Here is a 26,579-nt window from a genome sequence, read left to right as displayed (position 1 = left end):
ATATGCTCACCAAGCAATGCCATAATTCAAAAGAGGCCTCATTAGGTTGCCTGAAACAAGAAATAAAAATCTCTTTTAGAAGAATAAATAGAAGAATAAATAACTATACATATACATAAACATACTGACTTGGGGTTTTAAAAAAAATTTATTCATTATCATTTTTAATCGACAAGTAATAATTATATGTGTTTATTGGGTACAATGTAATGCTATGATACATATATATATTATAGTGATTAAACCAGGCTAATTAACATATCTACCACCTCATACACTTATCCTTTCTTTGCAGTAAGAATATTTAAAATCTACTGTTACATTGAGAAGGGTCAAGATGGCAGACTAGAGGTGCCCAGCATGCAGTCCTCCCACTGAAGAGATCCAGAGCAGAGAGTGGACAGCAGAAATCAGCTCAGGAGAAATTCTCCCTTGTGACAAGAAGAGTCTACTCAGCTGGAGCACTTCCCAGTGGTAACCCCCAATTGCTCCTGCCCCAGCCCTCCCTCACCACCACAGAAGATGCCAGTGCCATTGTCTAGCCCCAGGGCAGGGATCCTTCTCCCCCTACAGGAGTTCCTCTTGTTCCCTGCAGCAGCCACTGGTGCACACTGCTGTACAACCCACACCACCTACAGCCACAGCCACTGGAACTGCAGGCCAGGCAGATCTAGCCATGTCCACTGAGCAGCCAACAGCCCCAAACATCAGAATGCTGTGCTGCCTGCTGCAGCCTCCAGAGCCAACACCCCACAAAGCTTCTATCACAGGAGGCTGGAGCCAGTAGGCAGCAATCCCAGGAGGCCCTGCCCTTGAGGCTTTCACCAGTAGATACTGGAGCAACTCGGCACATGCTCTGGGTGCCCTGTCCCTCACAGCTCCCACAGGGAAAGGCCTCAGTAGCTTGGTACCAGCCCTAAGAACCCCACCCCTCAGCACTTTCCAGGGGGAGGCCCCAGCAGCCAGGCAGGAGCCCCGGGAGCCCCGCCTCACATAGCTCCCACCAGGAGCAACTTGAGCACCTCTACACCAGCCCCAAGAGCCCCACCCCTCTCAGCACTGGACAGATCATCTAGGCAACAAACCAAAAGGAAACACAGGATTTAAACTATACTTTAGACCGATGGGACTTGGTGGATATATATAGAACATTTCACCCAACAACTAGAGAATATACATTCTTCTCATCAGCACATGGAACATTCTCCAAGACAGATGACATATTAGGTCACAAATCGAGTATCAACAAATTTTTAAAAACTGAAATCATTTCATCCATTTTATCAGACCACAATGAATTAAAACTAGAAATCAATAAAAAAAACTTTGGAAATCACACAAACACATGGAATTAAACAACATGCTCCAAAATCAAACAGGAAATCTAAAAATTTCTTGAAACTAACAATAATAACAACACATCATACCAAAACCTATGTGATATTGCAAAAGCAGTACTAAGAGGAAAGCTTACTGCAATAAATACTTAAATCAAAAGAAAAGAAAGACTTCAAATAAACAACCTAACATTACACCCAAAAGAACTTGAAAAACAAGAACAACCTAACCCCAAAGTTAGTAGAAGGAAAGATATAATTAAAATCAGAGCAGAACTAAATGAAATAAAGATCAAAAATACAATACAAAAGATCAATAAGACAAAAAGGTGGTTTTTTGGAGAAGATAAATAAAATAGACAAACCACTAGCCAGACTAACTAAAAAAAGGAGAAAGAAGACCTAAATAACAAAAATCAGAAATGAAAAAGGAGATATCATAACTGATACCACAGAAATACACAGAATCATTAGCGATTACTGAACAACTATGCATCAACAAATTTGCAAATACGGAGGAAATGGATAAATTTCTGGACATATACAGACTACTAAGACTGAACCAAGAAAACATAGAAAAACTGAATAGATCAATAATGAGCAACAAGACTGAAGCAGTAGTCAGTAGTCTCCCAACAAAGAAAAGCCCAGGACCAGATGGCTTCACTGCTGAATTGAACCAAACTTTTAAATCGGAATTAATACCAATGCTTTCCAAACTATACCAAAAAATTTAAACAGAAACCATTTTCCCAAACTCATTCTATACCCTGATAACAAAACCAGACAGATACAAAAAAAAAACTATAAGCCAATATCCTTGATGAACTTAGACACAAAAATCCTCAACAAAATACCAGCAAACAGAATACAGTTGCACATCAGAAAGATTATACACCATGATCAAGTGGGATTCATCCCAGGAATGCAAGGATGGTTCAACATACACAAATCAATAAATGTAATACACCACATCAACAAAATCAAGAACAAAAACCATATGATCATCTCAATAGATACAGAAAAAGCATTTGATAAAATTCAACATTCCTTCATGATAAAGACTCTCAACAAATTAGGCATAGAAGGAAGGTATCTCAACACAATAAAGGCCATATTCAATAAATACACTGCCAATATCATCCTGAACGGAAAAAAGCTGAAAGCTTTCCTCTTATGATCAGGAACAAGACAAGGATGCCTGCTCTGAAAAGGAAGTACTTGCCAGAGCAATTAGACAACAGAAAGAAATAAAGGGCATCCAAATAGCAAAAGATGAAATCAAATTCTCCCTGCTTGCAGGTGACATGATTCTATATATAGAAAACCTGAGAGACTCCACCAAACAACTTTTTTTTTAATTGGCTATGACTATTCATGAGATACAAAGCTGATTGTCAACCCTTATGCCCAAGATGTGAAGGCCAGATCCATACTGGTAACATGCACCTTACCACAAATTGTATTTGTATCCCATGGCCCCCACCCAATTATCCCCCACTCCCCTCCCCCTTCCCCCCCTCCTCCATTTTGTATCCCAAGGTATGTTCTCTCCTCTGGAAGTCCAACACACCACTGTGGTCTTCCTCTCCTTCCTTCTTTCTCTCTTAGCTCCCACTTATGAGTGAGTACAGGCAGCATTTATCTCTCTGTGCCTTGCTTATTTCAGTCAACGTAAGTATCTCCAGGCTCATCCATGTTGTTGCAAATGGGAGAATTTCATTCTTTTTTGCGGCAGAGTAGTATTCCATGGTGTATATATGCCACATTTTCCTTATCCAATTATCCACTGATAGCCATTTAGGTTGGTTCCATGTCTTCACTATTATAAACAGAGCTGTGACGAACTTGGGAGTACAGGTATCCTTTCGACATGATGATTTCCATTCCTCTGGGTATATACCCAGAAGAGTGATTGCTGGATCATATGGAAGATCTATCTGTTGTTGTTTGAGGAAACTCTATACTGTTTTCCATAGTGGTTGTACTAATTTACAGTCCCACCAACAGTGCAGGAGTGTTTCCTTCTCTCCACATCCTCACCAGCATTTGTTATTCACTGTCTTTTTTATTATAGCCAGTCTAACTGGGGTGAGATAGTATCTCAATGCAGTTTTAATTTGCATTTCCCTGATGACTAGTGATGTTGAGCATTTTTCCATGTACCTATTGGTCATTCGTATATCTTCCTTTGAAAAATGTCTATTCAGCTCCTTTGTCCATTTTTTAATTAGGTTATTTGTTTTTTTACTGTGTGATTGCTTGATTTCCTTGTATATTATGGATACTAGTCCACTGTCAGACGCATAGTTAGCAAAAATTTTCTCCCATGCTGTAGGTTGTCATTTCACTCTGTTGATTGTTTCCTTTGCTGTGCAGAATCTTTTTAGTTTGATGTAGTCTCATTTGTTTATTTTTTCTTTTGCTGCTTGTGCTTTTGGGCTCATATTCATAAAGTCTGTGCCCAGATCTAATTCCTGAAGTGTTTCACCTATATTTTCCCTTAGTAATTTTACAGTTTCAGGTCTTATACTTAAGTCTTTAATCCATTTTGAGTTGATTTTAGTATATGGTGAGAAGTGCTATCTAATTTCATTCCTCTGCATATGGATATCCAATTTGGCTAGCACCATTTGTTGAAGAGGCATTCTTTTCCCCAATGTAGATTTTTGTTGCCTTTGTCCAATATCAGATGACTATAAGCCTGAGGGTGACTTCTGGCTTCTCAATTCTGCTCCACTGGTCTGAGTGTATATTTTTATGCCAGTACCATGCTGTTTTAGTTACATTAGCTTTGTAGTATAATTTGAAGTCAGGTAGTTTTATGTCACTGGCTTTATTTTTTTTGCTCAGGATTGCTTTGGCTATTTGGGGTCTTTTGCTGTTCCATATGAAAGTTAAGATTGTTTTTTCCATTTCTGTGAAGAATGTCATCAGTATTTTGATGGTGATTGCATTGAATCTGTAGATCGCTTTGGGTAGCATAGACATTTTCACAATGTTAATTCTTCCAAAAATCTCTTGAGCTGATAAACAAATTCACTAAGGTTGCAGAATACAAAATCAATATACAAAAATCAGTATCATTTTTATATTCCAACCATGAACTACTAGAAAAAGAGATCAAGAAAGCAAACCCATTTACAATAGTCACCAAAAAGGTAAAATACCTAGGAATAAATCTAACCAAGGATGTGAAGGATCTCTACAATGAGAATTACAAATCACTACTTAAAGGAATTAAAGAGGACACCATAAGATGGAAAGACATTCCTTGTTCATGGATTGGAAGAATCAACACAGCGAAAGACCCCAAATAGCCAAAGCAATTCTGAGCAAAAAAAGTAAAGTTGGAGGCATTACACTTCCTGACTTCAAACTATATTACAAATCAACAGTAACAAAAACAGCATGGTACTGGCATAAAAAAAGACACATGGACCAATAGGACAAAATGGAAAACCCAGAAATCAACCCATGTATTTACAGACAACTGATCTTTGGCAAGGGCACCAAGAAAATAAATGGGGAAAAGACTGCCTCTTCAATAAATGGTGTTGGGAAAACTGGATATCCATACGTAGAAGAATGAAACTTGATTCGTACCTCTCACCATATACCAAAATCAACTCAAAATGGATTAAAGATTTAAATATAAGACTTGAAAATTTAAAACTCCTAGAAGAAAGCATAAGGGAAACATTCCAGGACTTAGGACTGGGCAAAAACTTTATGAATAACACCCTAAAAGCACAGACAAAAAAAGAAAAAATAAACAAATGGGAGTATATCAAATTAAAAACCTTCTGCACAGCAAAGGAAACAATCAAAAGAGTGAACAGACAACCTACAGAATGGAAGAAAATATTTGCAAACTACACATCTGACAGGGGATTAATATCTAGAATATGCAAAGAGCTCAAACAACTTTACAGCAAAAAAAAAAATAATCCAATTAAAAAATGGGCAAAGGAGCTGAACAGAAATTTCTCAAAGGAAGACATACAAATAGCCAACAGGTACATGAAAAAGCTCTCAACATCACTAAATATCAAGAAAAAGCAAATCAAAACTACTTTGAGATATCACCCAGTCAAACTGGCTATTTTAAAAAAGACAGAAAACAACAAATGCTGGGAAGGATGTGGAGAAAACGGAACCCTTCTGCACTGTTGGTGGGACTATAAATTAGTACGGCTATTATGAAAAACAATATGGAGGTTCCTCAAACAACTAAGATAGAACTCCCATGTGATCCAGCAATCCCACTACCAGGGATGTATCCAGAAGATTGGAAATCATCATGTCAAAGTGATAACTGCACTCCCATGGTTATTGCAGCTCTATTTACAATAGCCAGGTGATGGAACCAACCTAAATTTCCATTGATGGATGACTGGATAAGGAAATTGTGGTATATAAACACAATGGAAGACTACTCGGCCATAAAAAAGAACAAAATTCTGCCATTTGCAGCAAGGTGGATGAGCCTGGAGAAAATCATCCTAAGTGAAACGAACCAGGTACAGAAAGAAAAATATCACATGTTCTCACTCATAACCAGGAGCTGAATCTATAAATAAACAAGTAAACAATAAAGAGAGACAGAGAAAGAAACAACAAATACAGTAATACAGTGAACGTTTAGAAAGAGAGAAAAGAACTGTTGTCACTAGAGGTGGAAAAGGGAGGAGGAGGGGGACAGGGAGGGGGGCTAAGGAGGAATTGGTTAACGGACACAAAGAATGATTGCATATTGTAATGATGAATAGGCTAACTATCCTGATCTAACCATCACACACTGAACACAACTACTGAATATCAACATTGTACCCCACATGCATGTATAATAAATTATCTTAAAAATTAAAAAATTTAAAAATCAACTCAAAATGGATTAAGGATTTAAATATACACCCTGAAACAATAAAACTTCTTAAAGAAAACATAGGAGAAACACTTCAGGAAATAGGACTGGGCACAGACTTCATGAATACTACCCCAAAAGCACGGGCAACCAAAGGAAAAATAAACAAATGGGATTATATCAAACTAAAAAGCATCTGCACAGCAAAAGAAACAATTAACAGAGTGAAAAGTCAACCAACAGAGTGGGAGAAAATATTTGCAAAATATACATCTGACAAAGGATTAATATCCAGAATATATAAGGAACTCAAACAACTTTACAAGAAGAAAACAAGCAACCCAATTAAAAAATGGGCAAAAGAGCTAAGTAGGCATTTCTCTAAGGAAGATATACAAATGGCCAACAGACATATGAAAAAATGCTCAACATCACTCAGCATCCGGGAAATGCAAATCAAAACCACACTGAGATACCATCTAACCCCAGTTAGGATGGCTAAAATCCAAAAGACCCTGAATGATAAATGCTGGCGAGGTTGCGGAGAAAAAGGAACCCTCATACATTGTTGGTGGAACTGCAAAATGGTGCAGCCTCTATGGAAAATGGTATGGAGGTTCCTCAAACAACTGCAGATAGATCTACCATACGACCCAGCTATCCCACTGTTGGGAATATACCCAGAGGAATGGAAATCATCAAGTTGAAGGTATACCTGTTCCCCAATGTTCATCGCAGCACTCTTTACAATAGCCAAGAGTTGGAACCAGCCCAAATGTCCATCATCAGATGAGTGGATACAGAAAATGTGGTACATCTACACAATGGAATACTACTCAGCTATAAAAACGAATGAAATACTGCCATTTGCAACAACATGGATGGACCTTGAGAGAATTATATTAAGTGAAACAAGTCAGGCACAGAAAGAGAAATACCACATGTTCTCACTTATTGGTGGGAGCTAAAAATTAATATATAAATTCACACACACACACACACACACACACACAAAAAAAAAAAACCGGGGGGGGGGGGAGAAGATATAACAACCACAATTACTTGAAGTTGATAGACAAGCAAACAGAAAGGACATTGTTGGGGGGGAGAGGGGAGGGAGAAGGGAGGGAGGTTTTGGTGATGGGGAGCAATAATCAGCCACAATGTATATCGACAAAATAAAATTTAAAAGAAAATAAAAAAATAAATAAATTTTTTAAAAAATAAAAATAAAAAATAAAAAATAAATTTAAAAATTAAAAAAATTTTTAAAAATCTACTTTTAGCAATTTTGAAATACACAATACACTTATTAACAATAGTTACCATGCTGTGCTAGAACCTATTTATTCTTCCTAACTGAAACTTTGTGCCCTTTGACTGACATCTCCCCTTTCCCCATCTACCCTCCAGCCTCTTATCAAAGAATGTCAAATTAAAAATACAAATAGTCTGCTTATGCTGCTGTAATTTAACTTCTAACTAATTCACCTCAGTCTGCAACAGTTTAAGCATTATACCAAGCATACTACTATAATATTCCCAATAGTTCCTTGTGCATTAGCTTGCACTTTCGTGGTAGGAAGATTTTTAACTATTGATTACATTTCTTTAATAGGTATGAAATAACCTGGATTTTCTATTTCTTCCTAATTCTGCACTGGTGATATATATTTTTGTAGGAAGTGCCTATTACAAAATTTTCAAATGTATTATTATAGAGTGGTCCAAATATTTTCTTATATTTGGAATCCATGTTGCTTTGTAAATTCCCCTTTTTTATTACCAACATATTTATTTAGGTCTTCTCTTCCCCTCCCTCCCTTCCCACCCCACCCCCTTTTTCTTAAATCTACCTTGTCTGGCATTTGTCTAATTTATTAGTCTTTTCAAAAATACAATTTTTGCTTCTGTTGATCTGTTTCTCTACTGTATCTTGCTTTCAAGTTTATTAATTTCTGCTTACTCATTTCCTTCCTTTTACTTTCTTTGGGTTTACTATATTGTTCTAATTTAAGTGGTTAACTCATTTATTTTCTGCCTTTCCTCTTTTGTAATATAAATATTTAAGGCTATTCATTTATCACTCAATATTATTTAGCTATATCCCTCAAGTTTCCGTGTCCAATATTATTTCTTCTTTCAATTGTTATTAATTCCAAGTGTGTAGATTTTTAGTTACTGCTTTGTTATAAATTTCTAAATTAATTGCATGGTATTCAGGGAATGTGGTCTGAATGACACCAGTCTTTGAAATACACTGAAACTTGCTTTATGGCCTAGTACATGGCCAATTTTAGGAAATATTCCAGGTGTGCTGGAAAAATATGTTCAATATACAGCCATTAGATGAAGCTAGTTTATATAAAGAGAGACTTTCTACCTTCAGTATTTGGCTTTTAAGTCTTTAAAGTCTATTTTGTCTGACAGTAATATAACTGCACCCACTGCCATTTTGCCTGATTTATCTTTTCCATTCCTTTTACTTTTAACCTATCTATATTGTTATGTTTGGGGTGTATCTATTATAATTAATTTTTATTTATCTGGATTTTGTTTTATTTTGTTTTTGTTCCCTCTTGTCTTACAATCTTAATGTTTTAACTGGAGAGTTGTATGTATATACGAAGGGTCTTCAAAATGTTCATGGGAAGATTCATATTCTTCTAATTCTATTTTTCCAGAAACTTTTTGAAGTACCTTTATATTTATATTTATATTAATGATATATTTGGATTCACTTCTACCATCGTACTTTCTCTTTGCCTTTTTTTTTTTTTGTAGCCTTCTTTTCTGATTGCGATTTTTCTTCTCATTACATTTTTTCTTCTTAGCGTGGAAATCATGAAGTCCATATCTACCCTTATAATGATTACCCAGTAATTTTTTAAAACATATTTATGAATTTCAGGTGTAAAGTTATCAATACCTCTACCTCCTTCCCCTTTGAATGTTTCAAATCTAACCACCCTAGACCAACCTATATGCCACTGTTGTCTTCAATTTTAGCTCTCTCTTGGATAATTCTCAACTATTATCTCTTCAAATATTGCCTCCATCATATCTTCTCCATAATCTCCTTCTAGAACTCTGTAACAGACCTGTGGGAACTTCTCATGCTTTCCTCCTTGCCCTGTCAAGCTTTCATTATTTTCCTGAACTCTTTCTATGGACTACATTTGGGTGTTTTCTTTTCATCTTCCTTCTAGTTAACTAATTTCTTCCTCAGTTATGTCTAAACTGTTGTTTTATCTATCCTCTGAGTTTCTTTTTTTTTTTTTTTTTTTTTTTAATTTTTTTTTTATTTTTAATTTTTAATTTTTTTATTTTTTAAATTTTATTTTGTCGATATACATTGTAGCTGATTAATGCTCCCCATCACCAAAACCTCCCTCCCTTCTCCCTCCCCCCCCTCCCCCCCAACAATGTCCTTTCTTTTGTTTGTTGTATCAACTTCAAATAATTGTGGTTGTTATATCTTCTTCCTCCCCCCCCCCCGGTTTGTGTGTGTATGTATGTATGTGTGTGTGTGAATTTATATATTAATTTTTAGCTCCCTCCAATAAGTGAGAACATGTGGTATTTCTCTTTCTGTGCCTGACTTGTTTCACTTAATATAATTCTCTCAAGGTCCATCCATGTTGTTGCAAATGGCAGTATTTCATTCGTTTTTATAGCTGAGTAGTATTCCATTGTGTAGATGTACCACATTTTCCGTATCCACTCATCTGATGATGGGCATTTGGGCTGGTTCCAACTCTTGGCTATTGTAAAGAGTGCTGCGATGAACATTGGGGAACAGGTATACCTTCGACTTGATGATTTCCATTCCTCTGGGTATATTCCCAACAGTGGGATGGCTGGGTCGTATGGTAGATCTATTTGCAATTGTTTAAGGAACCTCCATACCATTTTCCATAGAGGCTGCACCATTTTGCAGTCCCACCAACAATGTATGAGAGTTCCTTTTTCTCCGCAGCCTCGCCAGCATTTATCGTTCATAGTCTTTTGGATTTTAGCCATCCTAACTGGGGTTAGATGGTATCTCAATGTGGTTTTGATTTGCATTTCCCGGATGCTGAGTGATGTTGAGCATTTTTTCATATGTCTGTTGGCCATTTGGATATCTTCCTTAGAGAAATGCCTACTTAGCTCTTTTGCCCATTTTTTAATTGGGTTGCTTGTTTTCTTCTTGTAAAGTTGTTTGAGTTCCTTATATATTCTGGATATTAATCCTTTGTCAGATGTATATTTTGCAAATATTTTCTCCCACTCTGTTGGTTGTCTTTTAACTCTTTTAATTGTTTCTTTTGCTGTGCAGAAGCTTTTTAGTTTGATATAATCCCATTTGTTTATTTTTCCTTTGGTTGCCCGTGCTTTTGGGGTCGTATTCATGAAGTCTGTGCCCAGTCCTATTTCCTGAAGTGTTTCCCCTATGTTTTCTTTAAGAAGTTTTATTGTCTCAGGGTGTATATTTAAATCCTTAATCCATTTTGAGTTGATTTTAGTATACGGTGAGAGGTATGGATCTAGTTTCATTCTCCTGCATATCGATATCCAGTTATCCCAGCACCACTTGCTGAAGAGGCAGTCCCTTCCCCAGTGAATAGGCTTGGTGCCTTTGTCAAAGATCAGATGGCAGTAAGTGTGTGGGTTGATTTCTGGATTCTCTATTCTATTCCATTGGTCAGTGTGTCTGTTTTTATGCCAGTACCATACTGTTTTGGTTATTATAGCTTTGTAGTATAGCTTAAAGTCAGGTAGTGTTATGCCTCCAGCTTTATTTTTTTTGCTGAGCATTGCTTTGGCTATTCGTGGTCTTTTATTGTTCCATATAAATGTCTGAATAGTTTTTTCCATTTCTGAGAAAAATGTCTTTGGAATTTTGATGGGGATTGCATTGAATTTGTATATCACTTTGGGTAGTATGGACATTTTCACTATGTTGATTCTTCCAATCCAAGAGCATGGAATATCTTTCCATCTTCTTGTATCCTCTCTAATTTCTCTCAGCAGTGGTTTGTAGTTCTCATTATAGAGATTTTTCACCTCCTTGGTTAACTCAATTCCTATGTATTTTATTTTTTTGGTGGCTATTGTAAATGGGCAGGCTTTCTTGATTTCTCGTTCTGCATGTTCACTATTGGAGAAAAGAAATGCTACTGATTTTTGTGTGTTGATTTTGTATCCTGCTACTGTGCTGAAATCATTTATCAATTCCAACAGTTTTTTTGTAGAGGTTTTAGGCTGTTCGATATATAGGATCATGTCATCTGCAAACAGGGACAGTTTGACTTCATCTTTTCCAATCTGGATGCCCTTTATTTCCTTCTCTTCTCTGATTGCTCTGGCTAGTACTTCCAACACTATGTTGAATAGGGGTGGTGAGAGTGGGCATCCTTGTCTAGTGCCTGTTCTTAAAGGAAAAGCTTTCAGCTTTTCCCCATTCAGGATGATATTGGCAGTGGGTTTGTCATATATGGCTTTAATTATGTTGAGATACTTTCCCTCTATACCTAACTTATAGAGGGTCTTTGTCATGAATGAGTGCTGAACTTTATCAAATGCTTTTTCAGCATCTATAGAGATGATCATATGGTCCTTGTGTTTGAGTTTATTAATATGGTGTATCACATTTATTGATTTGCGTATGTTGAACCAACCTTGCATCCCTGGGATGAATCCCACTTGATCGTGATGAATAATTTTTCGTATGTGTTGCTGTATTCTGTTTGCTAGTATTTTAGTGAGGATTTTTGCATCTATATTCATCAAGGATATCGGCCTGTAGTTTTCTTTTTTGGTTATATCTTTACCTGGTTTTGGTATCAGGATGATGTTTGCTTCATAGAATGAGTTTGGGAGATTTTCGTCCGTTTCAATCTTTTGGAATAGTTTGTAAAGAATCGGTGTCAATTCCTCTTTGAATGTTTGGTAAAATTCTGCTGTGAATCCATCTGGTCCTGGGCTTTTCTTTGTTGGGAGCCTTCTGATAACAGCTTCAATCTCCTTTATTGTTATTGGTCTGTTCAGATTTTCTACGTCTTCACGGTTCAGTTTTGGGAGCTTGTGTGTGTCCAGAAATTTATCCATTTCCTCCAGATTTTCAAATTTGTTGGCGTATAGTTGTTTATAGGAGTCTCGAATGATTCCTTGTATTTCAGATGAATCAGTTGTAATATCGCCTTTTTCATTTCTAATTTTTGTTATTTGAGTCTTCTCTCTTCTTTTTTTTGTTAGCCATGCTAATGGTTTGTCAATTTTATTCATCTTTTCAAAAAACCAACTTTTTGATTTGTTGATCTTTTGAATTGTTTTTTGGTTTTCAATTTCATTCAGTTCTGCTCTGATCTTAATGATTTCTTTCCGTCTGCTAACTTTAGGATTGGATTGTTCTTGTTTTTCTAGTTCTTTAAGGTGAAGTGTTAGGTTGTTCACTTGCCATCTTTCCATTCTTCTGAAGTGAGCATTTAATGCAATAAATTTTCCCCTCAATACTGCTTTTGCAGTATCCCACAGGTTTTGGTATGATGTATCATTGTTTTCATTAGTTTCAATAAACTTTTTGATTTCCTGCTTGATTTCTTCTTGGACCCATATGTCATTAAGTAGAATGCTGTTTAATTTCCATGTGTTTGTATAGTTTCCAGAGTTTCGTTTGTTATTAATTTCTAGTTTTAATCCATTGTGGTCTGAGAAGATACATGGGATAATTCCAATTTTTTTGAATTTATTGAGACTTGATTTGTGACCTAATATGTGATCTATCCTGGAGAATGATCCATGTGCTGCTGAGAAGAATGAATATTCTGAGGTTGTTGGGTGGAATGTTCTGTAGATATCTGCCAATTCCAATTGGTCTAGAGTCTTGTTTAGATCTTGTGTTTCTCTACTGATTCTTTGCCTAGATGATCTGTCTAATATTGACAGTGGAGTGTTCAGGTCCCCTGCTATTATGGTATTAGTGTCTATTTCCTTCTTTAGGTCTAATAGAGTTTGTTTTATAAATCTGGCTGCTCCAACATTGGGTGCGTACATATTTATGATTGTTATGTCTTCTTGATGGATCAGTCCTTTTATCATTAAGTAGTGTCCCTCATTGTCTCTTTTTATGGTTTTTAGTTTAAAGTCTATTTTGTCAGATATAAGAATAGCCACTCCAGCTCGTTTTTCTTTTCTGTTTGCATGGTAAATCTTTTTCCATCCTTTCACTCTTAGTCTGTGTGAATCTTTATGGGTGAGGTGGGTCTCTTGTAGGCAGCATATAGTTGGGTCCTGTTTTTTGATCCAGTCAGCCAGTCTGTGTCTTTTAATTGGGGAATTTAAGCCTTTAACATTAAGAGTTGTTATTGAAAGGTGTTGATTTATTCCTAGCATTTTATTGGTTGTTTAGTTGTCTTAGGTGTCTTTTTTTCCTTGCTTTCTGATTTACTGTTTGGTTTCTTTGTTTGTTGGTTCCTTAGGTTGTAGATAGTGTTTTTGTTAGCTTGTTTTCTCTTCATGAATGCCATTTTTATTGTACTAGCGGGTTTAGATTTTTCTTAGGTTTTTCTGGCAGTGGTAGTTATTTTTCAGGAACCAAACCCAGTACTCCCTTGAGGATTTCTTGTAAGGGTGGTCGTGTGGTAGTGAACTCCCGCAGTTTTTGTTTGTCTGAGAAATATACTATTTGCCCCTCATTTCGGAAGGATAGCCTTGCAGGGTAGAGTATTCTTGGTTGGCAATCTTTGTCTTTTAGTATTTTGAAAATATCATCCCATTCCTTTCTAGCTTTTAGGGTTTGTGATGAAAAGTCTGATGTTAACCTGATTGGGGCTCCCTTATAGGTGATTTGACGCTTCTCTCTTGCAGCTTTTAAGATTCTCTCTTTGTCTCTGAGTTTTGCCAATTTGACTATGACATGTCTTGGTGAAGGCCTTTTTGGGTTGAATACGTTTGGAGATCGTTGAGCTTCCTGGATCTGAAGATCTGTGATTTTTCCTATACCTGGGAAGTTTTCTGCCACTATTTTGTTGAATATGTTTTCAATGGAATCTCCATTTTCCTCCCCTTCTGGAATACCCATGACTCGGATATTTGAGCGCTTGAGGTTGTCTGATATCTCTCTCAGATTTTCTTCCATGTCCTTGATTCTTTTTTCTTTCTTTTTGTCTGCTTGTGTTATTTCAAACAGCCCATCTTCAAGTTCAGAGGTTCTCTCTTCAACTTCGACAAGCCTGCTGGTTAAACTCTCCGTTGTGTTTTTTATTTCGCTGAATAACTTCTTCAGTTCAGCAAGTTCTGCTACATTTTTTTTCAGGACATTGATTTCCTTGTATATTTCCTCTTTCAGATCCTGTATACTTTTCCTCATTTCATCATGATGTCTAGCTGAGTTTTCTTGTATCTCATTCAGTTTCCTTAGAATTATCACTCGAAATTCCTTGTCAGTTATTTCAAGGGCTTCTTGTTCTATAGGATCTAGAGTATGAGATTTATTAACTTTTGGTGGTGTACTTTCTTGATTTTTTGTATTTCTGGTGTCTTTTTTTTGGTGTTTATTCATTGTGGCAGGGGGTTTCACAGTCCACCGGTTTAAGACTAATGACTAACTAGGATGTTGCTGTGGTTGCCAATTTGGTATGGCTCCCGCCGTGACTGCTCAGTTGGCCTCTAGTGTCTTGTGTGTGTGGTTGCCTCGGGTCTTGGGCTTCTCCGGGGATCCACCTTTCTGGTCAGCTTGTACTCTGCTGGGCTGGTGGATCACGTACCACAGGGTGTGTGATCTCTGTTGAGCTTTCACTTTCTGTACAGGACTTCTCCCCGTTCCGTGTGCTCTGGCCCAGGCTGTTAGATCGTGCAGTGGCGACCCCACCGGGTGTGTGGTTTCTGTCGAGTCTCCGCCTCCCTGGCCGCACGTCTCCCCCCTCTGTGCACACTGTGCTGGGCTGGGGCGTGTCTTCTGCACCCCTCGTCTATCAGCTGGGCTTTCAAGACCCTGCTCAGCACCGCCTCGCCCAGGAAGTCTACCAGGTTTCTGCTAGGCACAGACGACCGGTCTCTCTGGGTGCCTTTGTAGCACTGTGTAGATCTTTCTCGGGTCTTGTTCACCTTTGTATCCCCCCGGTATAAACCGAGTCTAGTGCCCGCCTGCAGCCTGCTCTCCGGCAGGTTCAAGCGGACCTGGGAACTCTCCTACCACACTATTCCCAACCAGAAATTCGTTAGGCTTTTTTCCAAACTGGTGGTCGCAGAGATGGTATCTGCCTCCCAGTAACAGGAAGTTTACCGGGGCCGGAGTCCAGGGTGTGGTGGAGTGACAGTCGGCCCGCCCGTACTTCCTAGCCCTCCCAAAACTGGTCGGGACGCCCCACACCCCCAGCCCTGCCAGAGAACCGCGGAGGGAGTGGGAGAGGAGGTCGGCCCGCAGGGTCCGGAAAGCCCCGCGCCAGGCCAAGCAAATGGGCTCAGTGATGGCCGAGCAGGGCAGAGCTGCCCGCACCTGGGAAAATGGAGGCAGCACCGTGGCAGTGAGTGGCCTGGTGGTGCAGGCGGGAGCCGCGTGGGCATTCACCCCCCGAACAGAGCTGTGCCAGGGATCACTCACAGTGCTGTGCCAGGTCGGGCGCTCGCTCTGTCTCTGGTTTGTTGCCTTCCGTGTTCTCGGCGCTGCCGCCTCGGGCTGTTCAGTCGCGGCGCCGCTCGGGCGCTCCCAGGAATCTTCTTTAATGCCGGCCTGAAACCTCGAATCCTGAATAGGGCAGCTGGCCGCCTTCAGTGCGGCCCCAGCCTCCGGGATCCTGGCTTCATCCACAGCAGCCCTGGCGCCGTGTTCCCTGTTTCAAGACTCACTTTTGCAGCCAAGAATCAGTTCTTTTCCGGCTCCACACTTCGAAGCTGTTGCCTGTAAATGAGGCAGCCTCTCCTTCCGGGGGCAAAGTGGCAGTCACCCCCCACGACCGGCCAGCAGCAGCAGTCCTCCCTTAAGAGATGGCCAGAGGAAGGTCCACAAGTTTCCCGGCTGCCTGAGGCCCAGTGGCCACCTTTTCCACCTCAGCTACTCCGCGCCAGCCGCTGCAGCCGCCGCCATCTTGAAAACCTCTATCTTCTGAGTTTCTAATTTTAATTATTACACCTTCATTTCTAGAAGTTATATTAGGTTCTTTTTCAAACCTGCTGAATATATTCTGATCGTATTTTATTCCTTAACATATTTTCAATTTCCAGCTCCATCTCTTTAAATATATTTTTTTCACATTCAATATTTGAAAATTCTAATATGTATGTTCTTTGAGGAGTATGATGTAGTAGTTGTTTTTCAACTGTTCTCACTCACAATTGCTTGTTTGCTCATGTGTTTAGCAATTTCATTCATTCATTCATTCATTCATACCAAAAGTTGGCAAACTACTGCCTCCCAACACCTGCTTTTGTAAATAAAGTTCTATTGGAACACAGTTTGTAGTTTTAAAAAGTCTCCCTTAAAATTTACCATATTTTACCACTCCACACAGAGCCAAAGCCAAGTATGGCATATATTCCCAGTAACTACCAGAGCAGGAAAGATTTCTTTCATAAATCATTTACTAAGGATGTCACCCTTTGGGTGTCCCGTCTTTTATATGGTGATTCCCCCATTGAACCTTCCTCCCTCCTTAGGCACCAAACTTTGTCTCCATTCATTCATACATACACCTATACATATAGGCTGTAAGCCACAAAACATCTATAGGTAACACCTAGGCAAACATCAATTCCAGTGTACACCTATACCAATGAGCTCATACTTTCTAGTTATTTCTAAGTTCTGAGAAACTCCCTTCATTTCCTACTACCTCAGCCATGCACTGAAAAAGTAATTTTTTAAAAATATTTCATCTAATATTTTAAGGTATGCATTGCATGAAGGGTTTCTCTAAATACCCAGCTGCCCACATTGCCAGAAATAAAAGTGGAAAGCTGCTGATTTTTATACAGTAATGTTGTATCACACATATAGTCCCCGAGACATCTTTTAGAACTCTTCCAATTTTTCAAATAGTTTTCTGATTATTTTATTTGGATTTTCTAGGTAGACAAACACATTAAATGGAATTAATGACAATTCTGTCTTTCCCTTTCCACTATTAATACCTCTTATTTCTTTTTCTTATTATAGGTACATTAGCTAAAACCTGCAGTAGCAATGGCAACCTTATCTATTTCTGAACACTACATGGCAAAAATTACACCAAAATAAAATAGGAGAATATAGATATCACCTATTCACTTACCCACCCACCCCCATCTGAAGTAAAGTAGGTGATCTAAATAGTTTAACTCTGTTCAAAACATCACTTGAAGTTGAAACTGAGATTGGAAATTCAAACTGTGACAGTCAAAAAATCTTTTCGTAAAATTGAAAACCAAAATCTCTAACACTACAGAAATAAGCTTTAACTTACTTTATCAATATGTTAAATCCCAAACCAGAGAAAATGTGTACTTGTTAGTTAGTGAATGACAAGCTGTACACCGAAAGCTCCATAATGTAAGATTACATTACCATGATTCTTCAAAACTTATTAGGTGCTCACTTCAACGGTATATATACTAAAATTGGAATGATAAAGAGAAGATTAACATGGCCCCCGCACAAGGATGATAGGCAAAATTTAAAAAGGAATATGTACAGTGGACTCCTAAAAATATATAGCATATACATTAAAAAGAAAGTCACAGGCACATTCTTTATTATCTTTCCCTAGGTATTAGTAAACAAAATCAATACTGCCTAAAAGCTTTCCACTTTAATTGGCTAATAAAATTACCAGAATTGAAATGTTGGCATAGTCTGAAGCCGTATTTATTAATTGATGGTGAAAGTCTCTGAACAAGAACTCGTGATTACAGGTACAAATTAGTTTCTTTGCCTTAGAATTTTACTTTTTTAAAATATGTACAGAAATTTTTCCACATAAATAGAAAAACTTACAAAATAATACTGGTTTAAAGTTTACACAGAAACTTTGGAATCCACTGCCTGTGAATAATACCTTTTGAAGTGGCCATCATTAGCAGAAATTGTCATGACACAAATCATTATTTCCTACCTCCTCATAACTTCACGATAGCTCATGCACTGAAGCACGAAAGATTTTAACTGTAAGTCAAACTATTTCAATTGCCATAATGCCATTGATAGAACGAATGACATTCTGTCACATCCTCCTCAATCTATTACAACAAATTTCTATCATTTCTAACAGGTGTGAATTTAATTAATCAACTGCATGTTATCAGTGGGTTTCAAACACATTTAGGGACTACTTTTATCTTATAAGTTAATTGTAAAGCTAGAATGAATGACACTGTGACCATGTCAAACCAGATAACGAGGTAAAAAGGAAATAGGCATAAGAAAGGCTGCTTTAAATCTTTCTATTAAAGTTGACATCATTAAATGTTCCAAGGATAATTCTGATCTAAAATTAGATCTTCTTTCTGTAGGGATCCATTGTTCGTGAATCAACTAAGTAGTAGACATTACCATTTACTTGGTATTAGCAACAAGCCTGAGAAAGCTCTGTTCCTTCTACTCTGTTCTCTGACTCTAGGAACAAAGGAAAATTTTCAAATATATTTGAACACCAAGGTTCAGAAATATATGTTTGAAAAAACATTGTAATTTGAAGCCATATAACTAGAGGCATTAAATCCATTTTTTAAAATGAGGACAGAGTACAACCAAGAATATACAACTTCATTTCATGAATTTTAAAGAATTTTTAAACATAAAGTAAAATAAAAAGATTAAAAGTTTTATAAAAACAAGTCTTTATCCATGTTACTGAGAAGATAATACAAGAATGTTCAGAAAGTAAAAGAGGGCATCTAGTACACATTTTACAAATTCACTTTCTCACTATTTACTAACCAACATCCTTTCTTATGAGAAGTCAGATGCAAAGAGGAGTCACATCCATTATTATTCTCTCAGGAGAATTTCAATAACGGTACCCAGGACAGGTTTATAAAACCCTACCTGTTTACCTAAAAGAAAAGAAGAAAATTTTAGAGAGAGAAGGTAAACATGGGAGAATAGAATGGGTCAAAACTCAAAATTTGAGTGCCGGAATAGATGCAAAATACAATACTGAAATATAATACTGTGTCTAGAAGAGGAAAACAGGAAGATGTAGAAAACTAGAGAAGGGAGCAGAAAGTAAGACTACAGGGAAAATTCTTAAATCTTTTCATAATTTTACATCTTCTATCACTCTTAATATTAAAATTTCACTTGTCTTCAGCATACTTTCCCTTTTTGTACCACCTTGGAACCCTACTATCCCATCCCAGGCACGCTACCATCTAAAAGCTGAAGGCCATTCAGGCATATCTTTCTTACAATCCAACCTCTTTCACAATAAAAAAATTGCCCCTCTTTTCCAACCTATCCCTTCCTCAATCAAAACACTCATTTTCTCACATAGATGGTTTTCTTAGGAAAATCAATCTGACTGAAGTAAATCACATTGAGACCTTAAGCTTTGAACAGGATATAAGTATTTTCTAAATAGAAACTGTTAGTACACTAGAATATAAATGGAGGAATGCATAAGGGATATTTTGGAGCAGGGGTGATATTCGGATTCTTGTCTACTCTGGGGCTAATCTGTGGAATGACTAGAAGTACAGATATAAACTTGTTATTCTACTTTTAAAACCTTGCCATTTTATATTGTAGAGTTTAACAGGAAGAAGTGAAAGGAGGGCTACAAACAAATAGGAGATAATAGTAATAAGGCAAGGATGATAAATACTTGGTTTATGTACTATTACTCCAGCATCCCATACACCACAATTCCCTGCCTCCAGCCTATTTTATATTTGCCCTGGCATCATTAACTGATCGCAGCATTGTTGCCTGCTGAAACAGGTATGGTCTCAGAATTTTTTCAACATTATGTTCCAGGTAACCAGTTGGTATTTAAGATGAAAACTATGCGTCATCTCCAAAGTAAAGGAGTAGCCAGGCATTTGGGAAGGGAAATTTTAAAAGATAACAGAAAGAATCACTTATACGCAGTCCAGAAGAATAACAATAATAACAGTGACATTATGTGTCACAAAGCACTGCAGATATTTTAGACACTTTAGATAATTTATTTCACTGAATCTTTACAATTTCCTCTGAGGCAAGTAATATCTCCCTTTTAGAATCGGGCAAACTGAAAGACTATCCTTAGCCTCCTCTCTGCTTATCTAAATCCACTTATTCCATGGCAGCCTCCAATCTAGCTCTCCATAATTCTCCCCCCCTTTAATCTCCTCTAGCACCTAAAATTTAACAAATGTTATCCTGCATGATTATTTATCTTTTTATGCTTCTATACTGCCTCACCACCTAAATACTATATTCCGCTTGCTTGCTATAGCAGGTGCTTATAAACATATGTCTACATAATGGTCTAAACAATTTTGTAAATAACTAAAGGTCAAAAATAAATAGGAGCATCATGGCCAACTAGAAGGAGGCATTGCTCTTCTCTCCCACAAAGACAGAGAATATATCTAACGTGCAGCTACACTTGGCCAAGAAAAACTAAAGGAGTGAGCAGGAACATGTAGAGCAAGCAGAGGAGACACTGGTGAGTGCAGAAACTCAGCACAGTCACAAAGAGAACGGAAACATTCTCAACCACCACCATCCCATCCCCCAACCCAGAGCAGAGTTTCTGACCACAGGAAGGTGAGTGGACCAGCAACTCAACCCACAGGGGATTCTGTGCTGCCCTTGAGGCAGTGCACTCGTTGTCAGGAACTGCTGCAGACACACAGAGCTGCGCTGACCTGGGGAGGGATGTACACAGAGCTGCCCCATCCCCTGGGTCCCACACAGCTGAGGCAAATTTGGGATGAGGATCAGTCCTAACATTCTTGATTTGGCTTTGGCCCTATGCCCTGGCAACAGAAGGACCAGTGCAGTGAGAGTGCTACCCTCAGGACAAAGGGGGTCAGAGCATGCACCCTCCAGTCCCAGAAAGCAGCTTATTCAAGTCTGGTGCCCATAGCTGGTGACCCTGCCTACATTGGTGGGACATCCATACAATATTCATAGCTATTGAAGAGGAGTAGGAAAACCCACATGCCTTTCTCAGGGGCTGCCTCTGTGGCCATGCACCTGATGTTGGGAACTCCTGGCAGCATGAATGACCGAATTAAACAAGTAACACAATTAAAAAATGGGCAAAGGAGCTTAACAGACATATCTCAAAGGAAGACATACAAATGGCCAACAGATAACATGAAAATGCTCAGCAACACTAAATATCAAGGAAAAGCAAATCATTGGCTATTATCAAAAAGACAGAGAATAACAAATGCTGGTGAGGATGTGGAGAAAGACCCTGCTATACTATTGGTGGAACTGTAAATCTGTACAGCCATTACAGAAAACAGTATGGATATTTCTCAAACAGCTACAGACAGAACTACCATCAATCCAGCAATCCCATTTCTGGGTATATACCAAAGGAATGGAAATTATCATGTCAAAGGGATACCTGCACGTCCATGTTCATTGCAGTTCTATTTACAATACCCAAACATGGAACCAACCTAATCATTCATCAATGGACGACAGGATGGAAGTCATACCACACACAATGGAATACTACTCAGCCATAAAAAAAAGAATGAAATTCTGCCATTCACAGCAACATGAATGGGCTTGGAGAAAATTACGTAAGTGAAATAAGTCAGGCACGGAAAGAGAAATATTGCATGTCCTCATTCATAAGTGGGAGCTAAAAAATAAATAAATAAGAAAGAAAGAAAAAAAAAGAAAGAACAATCACAATAATATGCTGAACTTTCAGAAAGGGAAAACAGAACTGTGGTTACTACAGGTGGGAAAGGGGGAAGGAGAGGATAGGTTAGCAAGAGATTGGTTAATGGACACAAAGAATGATTACATTTTATAATGATGACTATACTAATTATCCTGATTTGATCACCACATATTGTACATAGGTATTGATATTCAACTCTATATCCCACAAACATGTATAATCAATTATGTTTCAATTACAAAAAATAAATTTAAAAAAAAGTAAATAAATTAAAAACCTCCACACCTATATTTAATCATCAGGCATTTTTACTGCAGTAAAATATTATGTATTTTATAAAATTAGCCACTTACTAGCTGTGACCTAGGACAAGTCTTCATATACTATATGAACTCTTCATACGACATACATACAGTAGTTGAAGATCAGAAAATTAAACTTATCTGCCCAAAGTTAAACAGCAAGCAACAGAAGGAGTAAGGATTTTAGTTAAAAAATTATTTTAAGAAGACTACCAAAAAAAATTATCTAACATAACAAAAAATGATATAATAAAAGGTAATAAATAAAAGTTAAAGCTGCAGAATGTAAATAAACATAAATTATAATAAAAATTATGAAAGATAATACATTTATTTACAAATATTCAGATGCAAATTCCTTCCCATAAATGTTTTGTATAGACAATAAAAGCTTTACTATACTACCCATTTAGTTATACTAGAGGTTTGGAAGCTTATATGAATGCCACGTATATTAGAGTATACAAATTAGAAATCAGAGGAAAGAAGAAATAGGAAGCAGAGAGTCACTGGTGTCTGTGATACCACAGTAAACTGGAGGCTGTCAAGAAGGGTAATTAAACCTTGGAATGTTGGGGAGTTTTGTGAATTTGGTTACAAGGCTACCATGAAAGCATTTCTAGAATAGTAACTGCTGTAAAGATTCTATTCTTTGCCCTTTGAGATAATAGCTAATTAACAACTTATGTAATAGCTGTACCCCCAAAATAGACTACATATAAATCATATTTCCGTAAAATGAAATTTTGTCTTAAAGGCTCAATGAACACTTACCACATAAGAGAATTCTTTCCATTCATTCACTCATGAGACATATTTATTGAGTGCCTACTATATACCAAGCACATGGTTTGGTGCTAGGGATACAACGACAAAGAAAAACACACAGTATCTTTCCTCATAAAATATAAAGTCTATGGGAGAGACAAATACTAACCACACAATCACTAGACAAATGTAAACCTGAACCAAAACTAGTCCTACAAAGGAAAGAACAGGACTTGCCCTAATCACGACGGTCTTTGGTTCAAAGGAAAACTTCATAATTCAAAAAAGCACCCTGCAAATTTAACAGGTCTATAAACGTTGGTTCTTATACACTGATGTCTTTAAAATCAGGGAACAGATATTGGAAATATTATTACTGAAGAGAAAAAAATGCCATCATTTATCTAAAGAAAAAACAATTCTGTCTTTTTATATTTTATTTTAATAAACAAATAAAAATTGTATATATTTATGGTATACAAAGTGATGTTTTGATATCTGTATACACTGTAGAATAATTTAATCAAGCTAATTAACATATGCATCTTCTCACATACTTATTTTTTGTGGTGAGAATATTTAAAATCTATGCTCTTAGCAATTTTTAAGTATCCGATACATTATTATTAACTATAGTTACCATGGGATACAATAGCTCTCCTGTCTCACTGAAATTTTGTACCTTGTGACCAACATCCCCCCATCCCCCGGCCCCCCAATCCCTGGTAACCACCATTCTACTCTCTACTGCTATGAGTTCAACATGTTCAGATTCCATATATAAGCAAGATCTTGCAGTATTTGTCTGTCTGTGCCTCGCTTATTTCACTCAGTATAATGTCCTCCAGGTTCATCTATGTTGTCACATATGACAGAATTTCCTTCTTTTTTAAGACTGAGTGGTATTCCATTGTGTTCTTCATCCATTCATCCATCGATGGACACTTCGGTTGATTCCATATCTTGGCTTTTGTGAATAGTGCTGTAATAAACACAGGAGGGTAGGTGTCTCTTCAACATACTGATTTCATTTCCTTTGGATACATACCCAGAAGTAGGATTGCCAGATCACATGGCAATCCTATTTTTAGTCTGAGGAAACTCCACACTGTTTTCCATAATGGCTGTACAATTTACATTCCTACCAACAGTGTACAAAGGTTCCCTTTTCTCTAAATCCTTGCTACCACTTATCTTTTGTCTTTTTAATAATAGGCTTTCTCGGGCTGGCCAGTTAGCTCACTCAATTAAAAAGTGTTGCTGACTACCACCAAGGTCAAGGGTTCAAACCCCCATACTGGCCAGCCGCCAATAAAATAAAATAAAATAATAATAGCCACTCTCATAGGTGTGAAGTGATATCTCATCGTGGTTTTGATTTGCATTTCCCTGATGATTAGTGATGTTGAGAATTTTTTCATACACCTCTTGGCCATTTGTTTGTCTTTTTTTGAGAAATGTCTATTCAGGTTATTTGCCCATTTTTCAATCAGGGTATTTGTTTTAGTGCTACTGAGTTGGGTTCCTTATATATTTTGGATATTAACCCCTTACCAGATGTATGGTTTGCAATGCAATTATCTTCTCCCATTCCATAGGTTACAAGAGAAGGAAATTTTAAATGTATACTACTACTCAATACCTGAGATAGCCCCTTCCTAAAAAATGTCACTCACGCTAAAAACAAACAAAAACCTAAGTTAAAATTTGACAAATAATCTACCTTTTTAAACAAATATGCAAAGATCTAGAATAGTACTGATATTTAAAAAACAGTTTTTAAACATAGGCATTTTTTCCCAGTACTAGCCACCAAAAAAACAGGAATTTTTATGATATCTGGCCTTCAAAGAAGTAGAAAATGAACATGAAGTATGAAGATAGCATTTTTCAATGAAATCCATTCCCAAAAAAAGCTTACTTAGGTAGGTTTTATCTTTACACAAATATGCAATTATTTGGACTTACACTGATGTCAACTAATTCATGTCTTAACTTCTTCTGCATATATGACTAATATTTTTGACAACATGATCATTTCTGAAAGAGTGGATCTATAATTTGAATCTCCTAAATAAAAAGATCTAAGCTTGTCAAAGTCTAATGAAAGACATTATGCAACTATTAAAAAGAATATTTTCCCATCCCTGACAACATAAAAACGTACACGTAAAAATTAAAAAAATAACTTCGGCAGTATCAACTGCATGATGTCCTGTCTCCTGTGTTTACTTTCTGACATGGCAACTTAGGCAAGACTTTATTATGCAAAATGGTTACATGCAATTATTTGTATTTAACATTTAATTAATTAAAGTTGTATGGTTGCTTTTGTTTTTGGCAGCTGGCTGGTATGAAAGTTGTACATTTTTAAACTTTTTTTACAGGCCCTCAAGTTAACCTTACAAATCTTACTATATTGTATATAACTTACAATTTTACTATAAAAATAAAAGCAATTACTTCCACATATTCTTTTATTCATGTTCAGTCAACTCATTAGAGATTAAATCCCCTTCAACAATTACCTTTAGTTATAAATCTAGTTAAGAGTCAATATGGCGGAGTAGTCAGTTCCTGGTATCGCTCTCTCCCACAGAGCAACCAATTTGCAGCTATTGAGGAGCAGCGACGGAGGACCCAAGATCTGCGCTGGAGCAGGCGCGAGCCACACGCCGTGGGACCCCAGTTCACATTGCTCCTCACTGCATAGACAGACTTTAGAGCTTCTGGGCCCACACGCCCCAAGCCTGCTGTCCCGGAGAAAGCAGGCAGGGCGGGACTTCTGGGTCAGGCCGATCTCTGCTGCTGGGAGAGACTTAAGAGGCTCCAGACCCCCTAACCCCAAGCCAGCCAGGCCGGAGAAGACAGACAGGATAGGACCTCCAGCCCAGGCGGATCCCCACTCCCAGGTAAGACTTAAGAGCCTTGGGGCCCCCACACCCCAAGCCAGCTGTCCCAGAACAGGCAGGCACAGTGTGACCCCCAGCCCAGGTTAGTTCCTGCTGTCCAGAAGTGACAGTTCCTTCAGGATCCAAGCCAGATCAGGGTGAAACAAGTGGACTGTGATACCCCTGGCCACAATGACAAAACACCAAAAGAAAGATACCAGAAATATGAACAATCAAGAAAGTACATCACCACCAAAGGAAAATAATAACTCTCAAGTGCCAGATCCTATAAACAGGAACTCTCTCAAATGACAGACAAGGAATTTAGAGTAAAAATTCTAAGGAAACTAAATGAGATACAAGAAAACTCAGCTAGACAACACAGTGAAATGAGAAAAAATACAATGGATCTGAAAGAAGAAATGTAAAAAGAAATCAATGCCTTGAAAAAGAATGCAGCTGAGCTTGTGGAGCTGAAGGATTCATTCAACGAAATAAAAAACACAACACAGAGTTTAACCAGCAGACTTGAACAAGCAGAAGAGAGAATTTCTGACCTTGAAGACAGGCTGTTTGAATTACAACAGGCAGACCAGAAAAAA

At 37.6% G+C, this 26,579-nt stretch overlaps 1 protein-coding gene and 1 non-coding gene across 5 annotated transcripts in view; one reads left to right on the top strand and one right to left on the bottom strand.

Annotated features, from left to right (window-relative positions):
* NUBPL (NUBP iron-sulfur cluster assembly factor, mitochondrial) overlaps window positions 1-26,579 on the bottom strand; it is a 227,801-nt gene that overhangs the window by 131,245 nt on the left and 69,977 nt on the right. For all 4 annotated transcript variants that reach the window (XM_063090625.1, XM_063090627.1, XM_063090628.1 and 1 more), the window contains one exon: window positions 11-50. In XM_063090625.1, coding sequence (XP_062946695.1) covers window positions 11-50 — 40 coding nt within the window. The remainder of the gene's footprint in view (window positions 1-10; window positions 51-26,579) is intronic.
* LOC134374202 (U6 spliceosomal RNA) lies at window positions 17,752-17,858 on the top strand. Its single transcript, XR_010023075.1, has one exon. It is a non-coding gene; the product is annotated as a U6 spliceosomal RNA (small nuclear RNA).

This window comes from Cynocephalus volans, chromosome 3, assembly GCF_027409185.1.
Source record: "Cynocephalus volans isolate mCynVol1 chromosome 3, mCynVol1.pri, whole genome shotgun sequence".
NCBI lineage: Eukaryota > Metazoa > Chordata > Mammalia > Dermoptera > Cynocephalidae > Cynocephalus > Cynocephalus volans.
The sequence above is the reverse complement of the archived record's forward strand: the minus strand, read 5'-3'. Positions and strand labels throughout refer to the sequence as shown.